The following is a 17059-nucleotide window of genomic DNA, read 5'->3' as shown; positions in this document are numbered from 1 at the left end:
CTGAGCAAAAGCTGGAGAGAGAGGAAGGCGAACTCTCCAGCCCCAATAGAAAAGTCACAGCGACCAGGGCCAGCGCTGCCCTCGACCAGCTCAGGCTGCGTGACCCCTCCGGGGCGCCTGGAGCCAAGCTCACTGAAGCCCCGCCCCGGTCCCGCCCCCAGCCTCGCTACGGCCCGCGAGCTCGCTGAGGCCCCGCCCCCCGTGGCCCGGCCCCGCCCCCGCTGCCCGCTGCAAAGTGAGTCCCACCGGCGGAGCTGGCCCGGGCGCTGTGCCCTCGCTCCGCTCTCTCCGCCCCCCCGCGCGGGCCGCGGGCTGCGCTGGGTCGCGGCGGGCCCCGCAGGCGGCCATGGCGGCGGGCGCCGGGGCCAGGCCGGCGCCGCGCTGGGTGAAGGCGCTAGGCGAGCCGCTCAGCGCCGCGCAGCTGCGGCGGCTGGAGGAGCACCGCTACAGCGCGGTGGGAGAATCGCTGTTCGAGCCGCCGCTGCAGCTTTACTGGACCTGGCTGCTCCAATGGATCCCGCTCTGGATGGCCCCCAACACCATCACCCTCATCGGCCTCGCCATCAACCTGGTCACCACACTAGTGCTCATCTTCTACTGCCCTACGGTCACGGAGGAGGTAGGGCTGGCCGCCCGCCGGTACTGTTCCCTGGAGCCCTTGGGCCTCCTTAGGAGCCGGCGTCACTATAGGCGTCGGTGGAGCGGGGAGACCCTGTGTAGAGGAGCATCCTCTAGGTCTTGGAGGGAGGTGCGGACGCGACCAGACCGCTGTCACCTGGCAGTGTTCATTTTCAGCCTCCCCGGGGGCTCCTGGAGACTGTCACATCACTACCCCAATCCTGTGACCATTCTGAGCTTCCCTGGAGGGGCTTGTCAAGGTCACTGCCCCAGCCCTGTCTGCCCATTTCATCCCTGGGGCCATGGGACCACCAGACCGTATTTTGCACACTGGGGATTAAACACCCACATCGCCATGCAGGCGGGACTCGTGGATGGGTTGAGTAAGGCCAAGATACCCTTTAGCACTTTATAATTCTGTTTCTCAAAGGTGGTGCCTAGTGATCCTGAAATTACTGGTAGCACTGATCAAAGATAAGTTATTTCTGGACGGTAACTTCCTCGTTGCTTCATTGACCTTTTCGCGAAAAACAAGCAGGGTGTAGGTGACAGTCCTTACAGTTATCTAGACTTAGAGATTATAAAAGCCAACACATTGTATTAGTTGTAATTATATCTATCCTATGTCTAAAGTAAGAATATTAAGTAACATGGGCCTTGGACAATGGTGGTCAGAAGTGGTTCCTTCACTACACAGGATAACATTGCTCTGGAGATTCCATGACATTATTTCTTTACGCTCCCTCTATAATTATATGTAAATATAGATCGTGCACATGCACAAACGCGAGAGTCGAGGCTGGATAACAGGAATACAGTAGAAATAGTTGATGCTCTGCATCTGTGCAAACACTTCTTTTTTAAGGGCTTAGTGCAGTTCTAAGAATAGTTTCTGGCTACTTTGCTTTAATAAATGGCATGGCTCGATAAAATTCAGATCCAGGTTAATCCAGCTGTGAAGGATACATTTTGTTGAATCTGTGGCACGTATGAAAACTTTGGTACTTTATATGATGCAGGTATGTATGTGAAGGGTGCTCACATTTGTTGAGGGTTTTACTCTTATCAACCTGAGGAGGTTGGTGAGTTTTCCCTTCCTAGGGTGGCCTTCCTGCCATCTTGGAATTCCTTCTTGCCAGCCTGAAGTGGCATATTTCATAAGAGGAAACCGAAGTCCACAAAGGCTAAGAGACTTTGACCTAGCTTGGAAGTTTTTGAATTTCAGGCTTGAGGAATCAGAGTGCTCTTTCACACACTGAAAGATTAGAGACTGAACCAGGGCCTTCAACATGATAGCCAAGAAAGCTCTGCCATGGAGCTTAGATTAGCTCCAGCAGCTTTTAAATTGTATTTTTAATTTTGAGATTGGGCACCCTTAGTTGACCAGGCTGACCTGGAACACAGTAGCTATGCACTTACTTCTAGAACAGGATTGGGAGCAAAGAGAAGTGGATCAGAAAAGCTGTGGTTTATATTAAGTGTCTGTAACGGTGCTCCAAAGTTCTTTGCAGACCATCCTTTCTGCTTAGGGATCTTCCCTGTACACAAGGTGAACAGCTTGCTGTGACAGGGATTCTTCCTCTCATCCTTTCCTCCCTCGATTATGCATTTACCTACCTGTCTCTCAATGTCCAGTTCCAGCTGTTTCCCCTAACACTACTACCCCATGAACTTCTGTCTTTTAATTCAAATCAACCACTCCCAGACTCCCACAATCCTGAGAGTGTGGTAACTAACAGCCACAGGCTGTTTACTGGCTATCAGACACTGTTCGGAGCTGTTTTGTTATCTCGGTCTCTTTGTCTCATGAAGAAGATAGTTACTATCCCCATTTCATAGACTCTGGAAAGGGAAGAGAAATTATCTTCCAGGATTAGAGAGCTTTGAAGTAGGAGGACTAGGATTCCAAACCAGAAAGCTGTGTTTCTGCTGCTGCAGGCCTCTGTGGTTGTCCAGTAGAATGGTGTAGTCTTACTGAACAGGACAGCTGTACCAGATTTTAACTGGTGACACAGTGTCTTGCATAGTGTTTGCTAATTGGGTGTATGAGCAAAACAGCACAGTGTAATCTTGAGAGATGGCTTCTTCAGCTCTCACTCACTTCTAGCTGTTCCTCAATTAAATATTTACCTGTTTGGTCTGAGCATAAACAAATGTTAGTAAATGGTTAGACACCCCTCCCCACCCCCACACACACCTTGATGAAGGATTTACCGCTTTTGAGTATATGATCCTTTGGACTCCAGTCCTTGGCTATCTCTTGCTGAAGGAGAATCATAGATTCTTAGGATATCAAAAGGTCCCATAGCCTATTTAATGCACTTATTAAAAGTGTATGTCTGATAACTTGGTGATTCAAAGCTAGTTCTAGTTCCAGGCTTCTAGGGTTACCAGAATCAAATATCTTTGCTCCTAGCCACTGAGGTACCAGTGTTTAGGAGACTAAGCATTGTTAGAAAGGAATCAGGTTCATAGAAAAGCCAGCTCTGAAGGAGCTGGAAGAGCTGGTTCCTGGAAGCTCTGTTTTCCTTGCTAGGGGTGTCTCCATGGAGAGAAGGGGGCAGTGAGGCCAGGGTTAGCAGTCCTGGCCAGCCAGGGTCTGTGTGCGCTTCAGAGCACTGTGACCAACTTGCACCTTCTCCTTCCAGTAGTTACTAAGGAAGAGCAGTGTAAAGCCATCTGGGTTCTGGAAATCTGAAGAAAGAGCTAGAAGTTAACATATAGGTGGGGGCTTCTTGTTATCCAAAGTTTTATGGAGGTGCAAAAGGGCAAAGAGGGTTGGGGAGTCCCAGCTCCAGTAGCATTCTCAACTACAAAATATTTCCTTGCCTTTGTTGTGGGGAGGGGAAGGGCTAATATAAACTGTGGCATAATTCTCTTTTACCTACTTGCTTTGGTGTTTTCTCCCTACCTTCTTAATCTGTGCATTTTAGTGACTCTTTGGAGGGCACTATATAGTCACATTCATATTTATTTAAACTAAGTTTAAATCTTTGGGATCTGTATTTCCTTTTAATCACCATTTATTTATTATTTTTCATTTATTTATAACCAGCTCAGTACTTTGTCAAGCATCGTTTGGTGAGGCAGGAGTCTTGTAATGGAGTGGCCTCTCTTACTAAAAGAAAATATCCATTTTCTTTTAGTAAGAAATATCCATTTCTTACTTAAAGAAATATTTTAGTAAGAAATATCCACTAAAAGAAAATATCCATTCTGCTAGAAGGTGAAGAAAGTTCCAAATATAGGGAAGAGACTACAGCCCCGAACTACGTAGAAGCGAACTACGGCCCCAGGATTTAATGTTGCGGTCTGCCAACCGGAAGCAGAGGTTTCCATACATTCTGCAGCTGAGGTGCCTCCTGGTCTCCTTACATCTTTCAGATGTGCCTACAAGAAACCTTGTCAGGAGACGTCTTTCCTTTGTGACTGCACTCTACCTCATTTCTAAGGAATATGCTGCTTCTCCCATAGAAGTCTGCATGAAGTACTGATAGCACGTGCCATTGTGATATATAGGAAGAATTATGAATTCTGCTCGTGTTTCATTGGACCTGGCGGGGCATAGTCGCTGACCTCTCTCATTTTATTGAGTTAGAGAACAGAGCATTTATTGGGTGTCTAATGCACTTGATATGCCAATAGTAGATTTGGGGTGGGAGTTGCCTCCTCCTCCTCTTCCTCTTCTTCCTCTTTCTCCTTCTTCTTCTCAGCTCCCCTTAGCATTTCAACATGAACTCCAGAAGTCCCAAAGATTGGGGAAGTAATACAGGACTCTTCAAAACAAAGAGAAAAAGAAAGGCCGCCTTTCAAAGGGCTGCTGAGATCTCCTTGGTCCTGGAGTGCCTGGCTGAGTAGTGTATGAGTGTCTTTGCCCATGCTCCTAGCTGCTGTATTTCATAGAAATGAGTGTGCGAAACTCATTGCTAGTGTGTAAACTGAGCTGAGGCCAGAAGTCCAGGGGGAAACCAGTCCCTGGGGCTGTTCTGTTTGGCCAAGGATGTTCTCCTTCCTGACCACTCACCTACCCTGGAGGAAAATTGCCTTGGGAACAAGGAAGTGCCGTTTGTCACAAGCTCCCAATAAATAGTGTGTGTGTGTGTGTGTGTGTGTGTGTGTGTGTGTGTTTACACATGCATATGTACATGTGTCCATAGATCAGAAGTCAATCTCCAGTGTTATTTCTTAGGACCCCCCCACCCCCACCCCATCTTGTTTTTTGAGACATGATCTCTTACTGGGTTTGGGGACTCAGTTAGCCTAAGCTGGCTGGCAAGAAAGTCCCAGAGGTTTTCTATCTCTGCCTACCCAGCACAGGGATTATAAACAACTCTCTTTATGTGGGTACAGAGGACTGAACCTCATAACTCCGGCAACTGATACCAACTGAGCTGTCTCTCCAACCCACAGCAAAGTGTTTTAACATGTCACAGGCACATAGTATACGTGAGAGAAGCTGCAGAGTGAGGCATTTAGTTATTTCTAATTGGTCTGTCTTCCTGAGCCGATATAGCAGTCTACTGGAGACACTACAAGTTGTCTTGAAAAACCCGAGGCTCACTGGGCAGGATGTAAAGCCACTGTGAGCAGCACCACATCCTTCACACACACAGCCTGTCTCTTCTCATTTCCTTCTTTCTTAACATTCAGAAATGTGGTTTCCATTTTCATGAGAACGTCACCTGAAATATGGATGCTATTAAACTCTTACCAGCTGACATAATAGTGGCTCTGAGAATCCCCTTTGCATTTGTGTCAGTTCACCCATGGCTATTTAAAGCAAAGAGATCTTTTTTTTTTTCTTTTCTTTTCTTTTTTTTTTAATAAAAATTCAGAAACCAGAGAACGTACAGTGCTAGTGTTTCCTAAGTTTCCATTTCAGAAGACTTTTGGGGTATTGCCTGTGCTAGCATGATTGGTTAATCTAACTTGTCAATAGGATTTAGGACCTTTGGGGGTCTTTGGAGTGTGTCTGAGAATGTTTCCAGAGAGCTTAACTGAAGAGTGGAGACTCTTGAATGTGGGTAAGCAGTGTTTCGTGGGCGACTGGATAGAAAAGGGAAGCAAAGTGAACACCAGCATGTGTCGCCCTGCTTCCTGGCTGTGGGGCAGTGTAGCCAGTGTTCTCATAACCCTCCTACCATGCCTTCCCACCACAGTGGATCGTGTCACTACCTAAACCTCAAGCCAAGAATAAATCCTTTTCCTCTGGTTCTTTGTCAGACATTCTACAACAACAAGAAAATTAACAACTGTGGAACATCAGTACCAAGGAGTGGGTCCATTCCTTAATGAGCTTGATCATATGGCTCACAGACTTTTGAACTTTTATGGGAGGGATGTGGAAGAGTTTGCAGTTGTGGGCTAGAGAAGACCCAGAATGATACAAACGGTGTATCGGGCTGTTCTGGTGGGGGTGGGTAAGACCAAGAGGGACACAGTATAGGCTTGGCTCATGAGGTTTCAGAGGGGGAAAAGATTCTTTTAGGACTGATCATGGAACTCTTGGGTAAACCATCTGACTACATCTGCCAATCTTCTAAAACTTTGAGTGAAACTAAATGGAAAAGCAGTGGGCTGAGTTGTTTGGTATAGCAAATTTAGAGACAACATGACACCCAAGCTGTGACATGGTCACTGTGACCTGCTGACAGCTCTAGAGAGAGCAGACAAAATGGGTGCAAAGTGTACCTGCAATCCTTACAGAGGCTTCTGACACTCCGACAAGACAACCGGTTTCCCTCAGGGCAAATCATATATATATGGCAAACCTTATCCCAGAAGTCTCCAACTTGTGACACTTCCTGTTCATTTGAAAAGGAGATCCTGAATCGAGAGTGTCGCTGTTTTTTTCACTAGGTCAACTTTAACCATCAGACTCAAAAACATAGACTCATTCTCAAGTTTATATGTATAAAATCTTAGATATGCTGTATTAGCTATTTTTTCAAACTACATGAAGTAAGTTCCTAACTGTTCAGAGAAAAAGATCCCCGTGAGTCTCCTAATGTTATCTGGAAGAGCCAGTAATAGAACAACAGCAATTAGCACCAACAACACTCCTTTCTTGTTCTAGGTACTTCCAGATGGGCTTCTCGTCTAATAATCCGCTTAATTCTCAGGAGACAAGGATTGTTTCTTTTCTTTTTCTCATGTTTGGAAACTGAATCTCTGGGAAGTTAAGTGATTTTTTTTTTTTTTTTGTCTTCACCCCTAAGTGGCACAGTGAGGGTCTGGGTGCACATAGAATCCAGAAGAAAGCCTGGGAGGGGGTTCTCTCCTTCAAAGCGATTACTGAAAACTGTTCCTGGGTGGATTAATTAGAATATCACTTGGGTTTCTTCATCTAGATATTTACCTCGTGGGTCATGTATAGCAGATGTCACAAACCCAACGCCCGGAAGTCATGTTACAGAATCCAGAGTGGAAACATGTCTTGCTGTCAGTGTGATCTCTAGCAGTTTGATTCAGAGGATGATGCAAAGACTGTTGTCCAGAAAGTCCAGTGCTTGCAAGTCTAAATCATAAGTGAAGTTTGTCCAGTAAGCAGATGTGTAAGTGTTGCTTAGCATCTGTCCTGTCTCCTTCCTATTCTGCAGACACTTAAAGATGCCCAGGATTTAGTAATTGATCTCTGCTCACAGTTAATTTTGACACAGCCAGTTACACACACTCTCCCTCATATCTCTCGGTGCTTAACTTCCCTCCCCATGACTTGAATTATGATAAGTGGGATTTTTTTTGTAATACAGATTTAGCTTTATGATAAAGGTGTCTGTTTAGGAAAGAACACTGCCTTCTTGGTCTCCTGGAGTCTTATTTCTCTGCACTTTACTCTCTGACATATCTTACCTTACAGCGTGGAAGCTTCTGGGGCCTCCTGTTTGAGGGTCCACTGCTGTACTCTGAACCTGCTTGAGACCATGCACAGCCAGTGACAGCAATCATCCAGTTATTCTACAACCCAGGAAATCCCTTGTCTACTTCAGTTCCTTCTTTTGTCTTCTTGTTTCTCCAGAGGCAGGCCTTTAAAGAACCTCGTCCTGGGAGGCCCAGTGTTGCCTGCTATGGAAGGCCTTACAGGCACGACAACCCTCTCCTCTCTCTCTCATAGCCCTTCCTGTATATCGATGAGAGATGGTATGCCCTTACTAAGTCAAGGCATCTGAGCCGTTGGGAAGTCCTTTTCTTCCTAGCTGACATTCCACAGAGGAGTCCATTCCTTCAGCCTAAGCCTGTGTATGTGACACTCTTGGTTTTTCTCACTTTGTTGTCTTCTGCTTTGTACGCACCATGTATGGGATTTAAAGTGCCTGCCTCGGACACAGAAAGGTGACACAGACACAGAGTGCTTATAGTTCAATAGTCTGGTCTTCTCTCTCGTGCTTTTCCAGAACCTAAGTGGCACATGAAGCTACTAGTTAATACTCATTGTTAAGTACGGCTGGAGGCCAAGACATGTCTTCTTTAAGTTGTTTTTGTTTGTTTGTTTGTTTGTTTTCTGATCAAGCAGATTGAGTACACTTTTCTTCAGGATTTTTAACGTACTAGTATTGGGTATTTGTGAGGTTTCTTACTCCACGAAACTCAGGTAACAGACAGCTGATTTACTACCCTCTGGCTTTCTCTGTAAGAAAAAGGTTTTCTTTTCTCTATTTTCTCCTAGATACATTGAATATTAAGATACCTGTTGGTCTACACTGGCTGATTATTACCTTTCTTTCTTTCTTTTTTTTTTGTTTTTTTTTTTTTCGAGACAGGGTTTCTCTGTGTAGTCCTGGCTATCCTGGAACTCACTCTGTAGACCAGGCTGGCCTCGAACTCAGAAATCCACCTGCCTCTGCCTCCCAAGTGCTGAAGATTATTACCTTTCTTTGTGAGCTCCTTCCAATAAATAAAATTAAAAAAATAAACTGATTTTCTGCAAATTAAAAGCTATTACAAATGAGAAGAGTGGCAGTAGACCTCTTAAAATATTAGGTTAAAAGCACCACATAACTTTTTCAGATTATCATTTATCTTATGAAAGTAATCATTATTGCTAAACCATTGCTTATAGGTGGAAGAAGAAAAAAAAATACCATTTTAGGAGCAACCAAGTAGAGATCATCATGATTGAATACCCAGCTCTTTATGAGTAAGTCATTACAGTAATGCGGTTTTGCCTGCCACGTTACCACTGAGAACATCTGATATGTGATTTTAAGGATATAAGGGAAGGTTTGAGGCGGAGAGCCTTTTGCCATTTGTTTCCATTCATTTACATTACACATTTTAAAATGTCCATTGACGGGCTGGAGAGGTGGTTCAGCAATGAAGAGCATGCATTTCACTTCCAGGGGACTCAAGTTCGATTCTCAGCACCCAGGTCAGGTAGCTCAAAACCACCGGGAACTTCAGCTCCAGATTAGATGCCTGTGGCTTTCACAGACATCCAGACACATGTGCCATATTTAAAGAAACAGTAAGTGGAGTGACTTACATATTCTTTCCCTTGACTACATTCAGTCTTCATTGATTAGAGAAGATTCTAGAGCTGTGCCCGCAGTTGTAGCTTACTGCGGCCGACTTGGCTGGGGTAAGTCGCATACAACTAAGGAAACTGCCCCCCTGAAGACAGAGTATGGTTACAAAGTCACAGATAACCCTCCTTAGTAGTTTCTTAAATGTTTGTGTTCGAAGTACCAATAATCCTATGAACATGAACCATACTCCAACTGGAAAGCAAACCTCTGTAGAAGGTGTGCTTTAGAGTAGAGTGCAGTGACCAGTATGGCGTGTCCTTTAATTTCTTTCTAGGTGAAGCACAGGTGAAGAAAGAGGTGGATTCTCGAAGGAGGGAACACGGGCTTTGCTGGATGTAAGGAGAACGCTTAGGAAGGGAGTAATTGTCAAGCCATGAACAACCCAGGCCCTGGACTTTGTTGGGTGGGTTGGAGCCGGAGAGCGAAGTGGGGTATTCAAGATAGGGCTGGGCTGAAACTCTGGGTAGAGCCCTGGTCATTCCATTTTGTTCAGAAGATTGACTGACGGAGGGTTGGAGAGAGGTGTCCAGAGGAACCTTGAGGGCATGAAGGACTTGCCCCAAGTCCTCCAGTGGTGGACTTTAACTCCCCCTTTACTCCCACACTGTTTGTGATTTCACAGTGAGTATTGAATGCATGCTCTGTTAATCACGGTGTTGGAGGTGGAGGTAGGGAGTGTAGTTGTGTGGCTGAAAGACAGGCCCCACTATCGCTCAGCCTATTCATGCTGATTAGTTCAGACCAGAAAATGAAATTGTGTGTGTGTCTGTGTATGTGTGTGTGTCTGTGTGTGTGTGTGTGTGTGCAAGAGACAGAAAGAAGGAAAGAGGCAGGGAGACATTTACAGTCCTGGTCTGAGGAGCTTTGATTAGAGATGGAAACCCCAAGGAATGGAAGTGTGGTGTAGTAGGGAACTACCACTTCCTCTCCCCCTGCCCACCCCCCCCCCCCCCCCGCCCACCACCTCCCCTCCCCCTGCCCTGCCGCCACGCCCCTCTCCACAACTCCCTTTCTCTCTACTGTGCCAGTAAAGAGTAAGGCCAGGCAGCGGCCTCATTCATTCGTGCGCCCATAAAATCATTAGTGTCTATTGCTGTGGAAGTCCGGAGAGTACTGACATATTTCAGAATCACCATCTAGTGACTAAATGTGGTCAAATTTCCCACTTGTACACAGGGCCTTTTTGGTGCTGGATCCTTCCATAGAATTGCCAGAAGCCTGTTATGGGGACAGAGGGAGCAAATAATTAAAGAAAATAGAGGGTAACAAGAAAAATGGCATTGCCTCACCTTTTAGATGTTTTAACGCACACCACCAGCCACGGGCGAGAGGGTCCTGATGAACAGAGCCGGTCTTTGTAAACCTCCCAAGATCTTTTTAAATTCAGGAGGGGTTTTTGTTCCTCATTTTTATGCATTTGGGATGGTTTCTCAGTTGTTCCCCCGCCCCAGCTGTCTCACAGTACATGTGACAGCTCAGTGTTGGCGTCTATCACTTGACACGAGTTGCTGCTCGTATTTAAGAATACTTCCGTCGTCCACTGCTTTTCTTTTAAGTGAAAGTGACTTAGAATCCTTTTAAATAAATAATTCTCTAAACAGCACAATCAAGGTCAGCCTGTGAGTACCCGGGCCAGTCAGGAATGTAGAGAGACCCAGTCTTGAAAACAACCCTTAAAAATGTCAAAGCAAGATAGTCAGCGATGTCAGCATCGAACAGGAACAAATTATGATTTTTTTTTTATATAGTTTATCCAAAGCAAAGTTCTGTTTACTAGTAGGAAGATTGAGGAATAGGTGTTTGGGCTGATTTGGGTATTTGTAGAATCACCGTAAACCATGCACAGGTTGATATTTGAAATATATATTTGCCACAAAAAAATAGGAAAACAATGATAGTAGATAACTCTATTACGCTCTTCCTATGTGCCAGGTTATGTGCAAATAGTGATAACAGTTCTTTCATCAGATAAAGCCGGTGTTACTCACCCGTTACAGGTGAGGCAATCCGGCCTAACATGGTAAAACAAAATTATCTTAGGGTTACACACCCTCAGTCCTAGCACTTGGAAGGCAGAGACAGGATGGTTACTATGAGTTCAAAGCTATCCTGGATACAAAGACTTTGTCTCAAAAACAAAAAATAAGAGGTTAAATGACTTGCCCAACCAAGGTCACATGGTCATTACATGGCAGAGCCAGGAAATCAAATGCACATCAAACTTTAAGATCCTAGTTCTTTAACAATTTTGCCGCCTCTTCCTCCTCTTCCTCCTCGTCGTCCTCCTCCTTCTCCTCCTCCTCCTCCTCCTCCTCCTCCTCCTCCTCCTCCTTCTTCTTCTTTTCTTCTTTCTTCTTTCTTCTTTCTTTTCTTCCTTCTTTCTTCTTTCTTCTTTTCTTCTTTTCTTCTTTTCTTCTGAGTGTACAGTTCTAGGCTGCCTGCGTGTGACTTGAATTTTAAAATTTCCCTAAGGGCTCAAGACAGCTTGGTTGCCAGCTGGTGGGCCTTTGAGAGACCTCACTTCATAAAGCATTAACCCATTGATGACTCATTTCTGAGGGAGGGTTGCACAGTGGACCTGACTGGAAGAAGTAGCCAGTGGGTGTGTCCCTGAACACTTCTTTATCTGCCTCCTACTGGATAAAAGGCTGACTCTTTGGTTTACCCTGAGGTCCTTGCTGGCGGTGCTCCCCCATCCCCACCCCCAAGACCAGAAACAGTGGAACCAAGCAACTGTGGACCAAAACCTCCAAAACCACTGGCCAACATAAACCCTGCCTTTCATTTATCTGAAGAATGATGAGCACGCCATAATCACAGGTCTCTTCTGTCATGTGTCTATGTGCCACTCTATGGAATGCATGTAATGTGTCTTTTTCTTTGGCTTTTAAAATGCTTTTGTAACAGTGTTATTTTTGTCTCTCCTCTTCTTCCTCCTTCTCTTCCTATTACTACTGCTACTATTATTATTTTTGTTTGTCTTGGTGGAGTGTGGGTGCATGCATGCATTTGCATGGGCCACATAGGGGAATGAAATGGAATCTTGCAGTATCTCCCAGGCTAACCCAGAGCTTGCTATGAATCTTGAATTCATGACCCTCCTGTCTTAGCATCTTGAGTGCTGACTTGGTTGGTTTTAAAACTATTTATTCTGCCTGGACTTTGTTGAGCATCTCATATATGTAGGTTTATAAGTTTCATAAGGTGCAGAAATGTTTCATTCATTGTCTCCTGTCATGTTTATGACTTGCCTATCCCTCTTCTTTCTGAAGCACACCAATGTATGTGCTTTTCTGTTCCCCCAGGGGCAATTCTGGGCAAGTCTGGGTACTTTTCGTCTCCTGCCTGTGCAGTTTGACATAGTGTTCATTGGGTCTGCCTGCCAGTTCACTGATCTTTCCTTTCATAGTGTCTAATGTAAAATAATCACACCCAAGGTGATTTACAGAGCAGATTCTACACTCTTCACTTCCAGAGTTTCTATGTAAGTCTTTTCTTCCACTTTCCCTTTTGTAATTTTTCTCTACCTTCTTAAAAATATGGAGCACATTTGTAATCGCTTTCTTAGTATCTGGTCTGCTGTTCCTATCATTTCTTGCGTTCTTGAATATCATTGAAGATTGATTGATTTTACTCCTCTGGGTCCCATTCTGCTGCTTTGTGTGACTGCTAATTTTTGATCCGGTGCCTTGTGGATTTGGATTTGGGATTTCTCTCCCTCAGGTGTGTTCTATATTGGTTGCAGTTAAGTTGTAGAGAATGAATTGGATCCTCTAAACCAGTGGTCCACGCCCTTCCTAACGCTGCAACCCTTTAGTACAGTTCCTCATATTGTCCACGCCCTTCCTAATGCTGCGACCCTTTTTAGTACAGTTCCTTGTACTGTGGTGACCCCCAGCCATAGTTATTTTCATTGCTACCCCTTAACTATAATTTTGCTACTGTTATGAATCAAAATGTAAATATCTGTGTTTTCCAAAGGTCCTAGGTGACCCCTGTGAAAGGGTCTTTTGATTCCTGAGAGGGTCTTAACCACAGGTTGAGAATTACTGTTTTAAAGTCTGTCTTTTAGGTTTTGTTAGCGATATCTAGAAAGTCCCTGGTCCAGGACTAATTTTGATGGCTCTAGGCTAGTCCACTTCTAAGAACTATTCTGTGTCCCACACATTGCAAGCTTTCTGCCATGCCTGATGGGAACATGACTTTTCCCAGCTCTGTGTGAGATGTGAGAATGGTTTACCTTCACTTCCTGGGACTTCTTTCCCTGGCTCTGGATAACAGTCTTGTCTTGTTAAGGCACAGCTCAGTTCTTAGCCAGAGACTCGGAAGCTGCCTTTTACAACCCAAGCTCCCCTCAACACAGCTTCCTCCCGACTTCTCTGCTGCACAGATTCTGACTTCCTCCATTTTCTCAATTCTGCCCTTCTCAATACAGATGATGGGCTCTGTCTGTGTCCCCGTACCTGTGTTGTGGCCTGGAAACGACAGTCAGCTGGAGCAGCCAAGGGTTTGCATTTTTCCTTATTTCAAATCGGATCTCAGGTTCCTTGCCTTACATAGGTGGGAGAGTAAATGCAGTCTTGGATTTCAGTCGTAAGCAGACACAGGCAGGTCTGCTGTTTTCCTTTGAAGGTCTTAACAGCAAAGACGTCCTGAAAAATGTCGTACAAGTGCCGTTGATAAGTACAGGAATCTTAGAGAAGCTGTGGACTTGGAATCAGAGCAGAGTCTGAAGCTGCTCAGCACTCAACGTTATGTTTTCATACAGAAGCTAGCTTGCCACTTATTCTTGTCGATCGTATCTCTTTGTAGGCACCATACTGGACATACCTTTTATGTGCCCTGGGACTCTTTATCTACCAGTCATTGGATGCCATTGATGGAAAACAAGCCAGAAGGACAAACTCTTGCTCTCCTTTAGGGGAATTGTTTGATCATGGTTGTGACTCTCTTTCCACAGGTAAATTAATGAAGTTTTGCTTCTCTTCTCTGGCTTTTCAAAGACAAATCTGAGCTGTTTGAGTTGTTGGTGTTTTGCAGAGATATTTGGGAGCAGTTTTGCCCAGCAGATTTTTAAAGCATGTTCAAAAATTCCTTTTGTGCTAAAATGATCTTGCAAGCTTTCCAGCTCGCTCCTGCATGCAGTGCCTCCAACTCCCCTTGGGTCAGACAGCTAAGATCCTTCTCTTTCTTAGTATGCAGGGGCAATAGAGCAGTGTCAACCAGAAGTAGTTATAGAGAGTGGATCTTTGTCCCTCTTCAACTTAAGGTTAAAAAGACAAACTTTCTTGATGGGCAGTGAGCTGGGCTGTCTAGGCGTAGTGTTAAGGCAATCTCAGGCTATCCTCAGTGGCTACAACCCCAGAGCTACACACTAAACCTGGCTAAGACCAAGATGACCCCTCACTACCCTTTGCTTAAGCATAATTCTATCTCTATATCAGTAGTCTTGCAAAACTGCCTGTTTCTGTCATGAATCTGATGCCATGCCACATCCTGAAAAGTACAAATAAAGACAGGAAAGATGAAAACCATAGTCCATTCCTGGAGTCCCCTCCTTGAGCTCTTTAACTCAGGAACAATTGTCCCCTCCATCAAAGTCTGCCTCTAAAATGAACTATCCAGATCTCAGAAACACACCTTCCTCACTCAAGCAGCCTGACCCACCAAGCAGCCTGACCCACCCCTATGGTTGAGTGCATTTTTACTGTTTGTTTTGAGACTCAGTTGAAACTGGAGCTCCCTGCCTGCTGGGTAACGGGCCTACCACTGAGGTCTACCAGATCCTTTGACTTTTTCCTTTGACCCAGAGTCTCACTAAGTCGTCCATGCTAGTTTTGAACTATTGTCTTTTTCTTAAGCAGTCCTCTGTCTCCCATATGTAAATCTGTATAAACGAACAAATAAAAGTTGAGTTTTACATTGTATAAAAAAATTTCACCATTTTTTAAAAAAACTGTATTATATTTTAATGCCAGGATTATGTCCCTTAAAACTATATTTCTAAACAGGTTAATACTTGGTTTTATTTCTTAATTCTTCCTAAACTTGATTTTTCAGTATTTATGGCCATTGGCGCTTCAATTGCTGTCCGCCTAGGAACACATCCTGACTGGCTGTTCTTCTGCTCCTTTGTTGGGATGTTCATGTTTTACTGTGCTCATTGGCAGACTTACGTCTCAGGAGTATTGAGATTTGGAAGGTAAGAATGGTTTTTAAGTTCTACATTTTAGGATGCAACCAAATTCATTTTTATAATCTGTAATGTCATTTGCTCATATTATGAAGATAAGGCTGTATTTGAGAATTAAAGTTCTTATTATTTATCAGAACAGCCACGAATGCCACACCTACAGCTCTGCTGGTATCCTTCACGTCAGAGCTACATTATTTGACAATAGTATTTTCTTCTAACCTCTATAGTTATATTATTTGACAATATTTTTTCTTCCAATCTTCTTTGACTTACTAGTTCAAATAAGGATAGTTGGGATAGAAGAAAATAAAATAATTTTTATTTTATTTATTGTACCAAACATTAAAAAAAAAAAAAAAGGATATACAATACCTAAACACTATTGGGCTCATAAAATAATGTGATGCTGAATCTAAGGATATTTTTATTGTTGTTGAAGAATTTTAAATAAAAAAAAACCAACAAACTTTAGATAAGAGTATATATATATATAGCCCAGACTGGCCTGGAATTCACTGTGTACACAAGGTTGGCCTCACACTCATAGAGATCCAGTTGCCTCTGCTAAGTGCTGGGATTAAAGGCATGTGCCACCATGCCTAGCTAAAAATGATTTTTTTTTTGGTCAAATCATCATATACCCTAAAGAGGGACCCCCTTGACAATAGTCACCAACAACAAATGATCCAAAGACTCAGCTGTGGGAGACAGGTGAACTAACATGAGAATACTCTATGGTATGGCTTAGAGGGTGAAGGTGCTTGCTGCCAAGCCTGATGACCTGGGTTTGACTCCTGGGGCATATATGGTAGACAGAGCCAACTTGCTCAGGTTGTTTTCTGATCTCTGTGGCACACATATACAAGTGTACATAAATACACACACACACACACACACACTAAATAAGTGTATTAAAATGTAATAACAAAGTGAACACTGATTACCAAGAAGAAGAGGAGGAGGAGGGAAAAAAGGAAGAGAAGGAATAATAACAACAATAGTAATAAGAAGAGGAAGAAGAAGAAAAAAGAATAATTATTTGCCTTAGGACTGGGGGAGTGACTCAGTGAGTAAAGTGCTTGCTGTAAAGTCACAGGGCCTGAGTTCAAATCCCCAGGTCCCACATAAAGCCAGGTGCAGCAGCAGATATCTATAATCATGGTATTTCCATGACAAGATGGGAGGTGAAGACAGGAGAATCCACAGAAATTTGCAGGTTGGCCAGCCTGGTATGTGTAGCAGCAAATGACAAAGAGACTAGCTTAAAGCAAAACACAAAGTGAAGCCCAACACCTAAGATTATCCTGTGACCTCCACGTGAACCTGCACTCCATACCATACATACCAACATTAATAATCAACAACAATAATATACAATTTACCTTAAGGCATATGATTACTTATGTATTATTATGAGTGTTTTGTGATTTTTTTTTAAAAGAACAACACATAATTCTTTTGAAAAATTTAAACCACACAAATATATCAAGTAGAAAATAAATGTCTGGGCGGTACACCAAGGTATCTTGGTATCTCCTCTAGGGATAATGGAAGAGGCCAATAGGGGCTGGAGATTTGTAAGGGTGGGACTGGAAAGAGAGGAGGGAGGGAGCTATGATTGGGATATAAGTGAATAAAAAAAAACTTCAAAAGAAATGTCTTGTTTCTGTAGTTTCTGTAATTTCTTGCAATCTGTACATGTTATACAGTAATTTTTCTC

General features: G+C 43.9%; 1 protein-coding gene across 2 annotated transcripts in view; it reads left to right on the top strand.

Annotated features, from left to right (window-relative positions):
* The first annotated feature begins 280 nt into the window (after positions 1-280).
* The window catches only part of Chpt1 (choline phosphotransferase 1), a 30905-nt gene continuing 14126 nt past the window's right edge, over positions 281-17059 (top strand). Inside the window, exons 1-3 of one of the 2 annotated variants that reach the window (XM_076919908.1) lie at positions 281-619; positions 13956-14103; positions 15204-15345. In XM_076919908.1, coding sequence (XP_076776023.1) covers positions 347-619; positions 13956-14103; positions 15204-15345 — 563 coding nt within the window. In that variant the 5' untranslated portion in view covers positions 281-346. The remainder of the gene's footprint in view (positions 620-13955; positions 14104-15203; positions 15346-17059) is intronic. The other variant, XR_013106286.1, reaches the window with a different exon arrangement.

This window comes from Arvicanthis niloticus, chromosome 22 (genome assembly GCF_011762505.2).
Source record: "Arvicanthis niloticus isolate mArvNil1 chromosome 22, mArvNil1.pat.X, whole genome shotgun sequence".
NCBI lineage: Eukaryota > Metazoa > Chordata > Mammalia > Rodentia > Muridae > Arvicanthis > Arvicanthis niloticus.
Note: the sequence above shows the minus strand (reverse complement) of the source record. Positions and strands in the feature narration are given on the sequence as shown.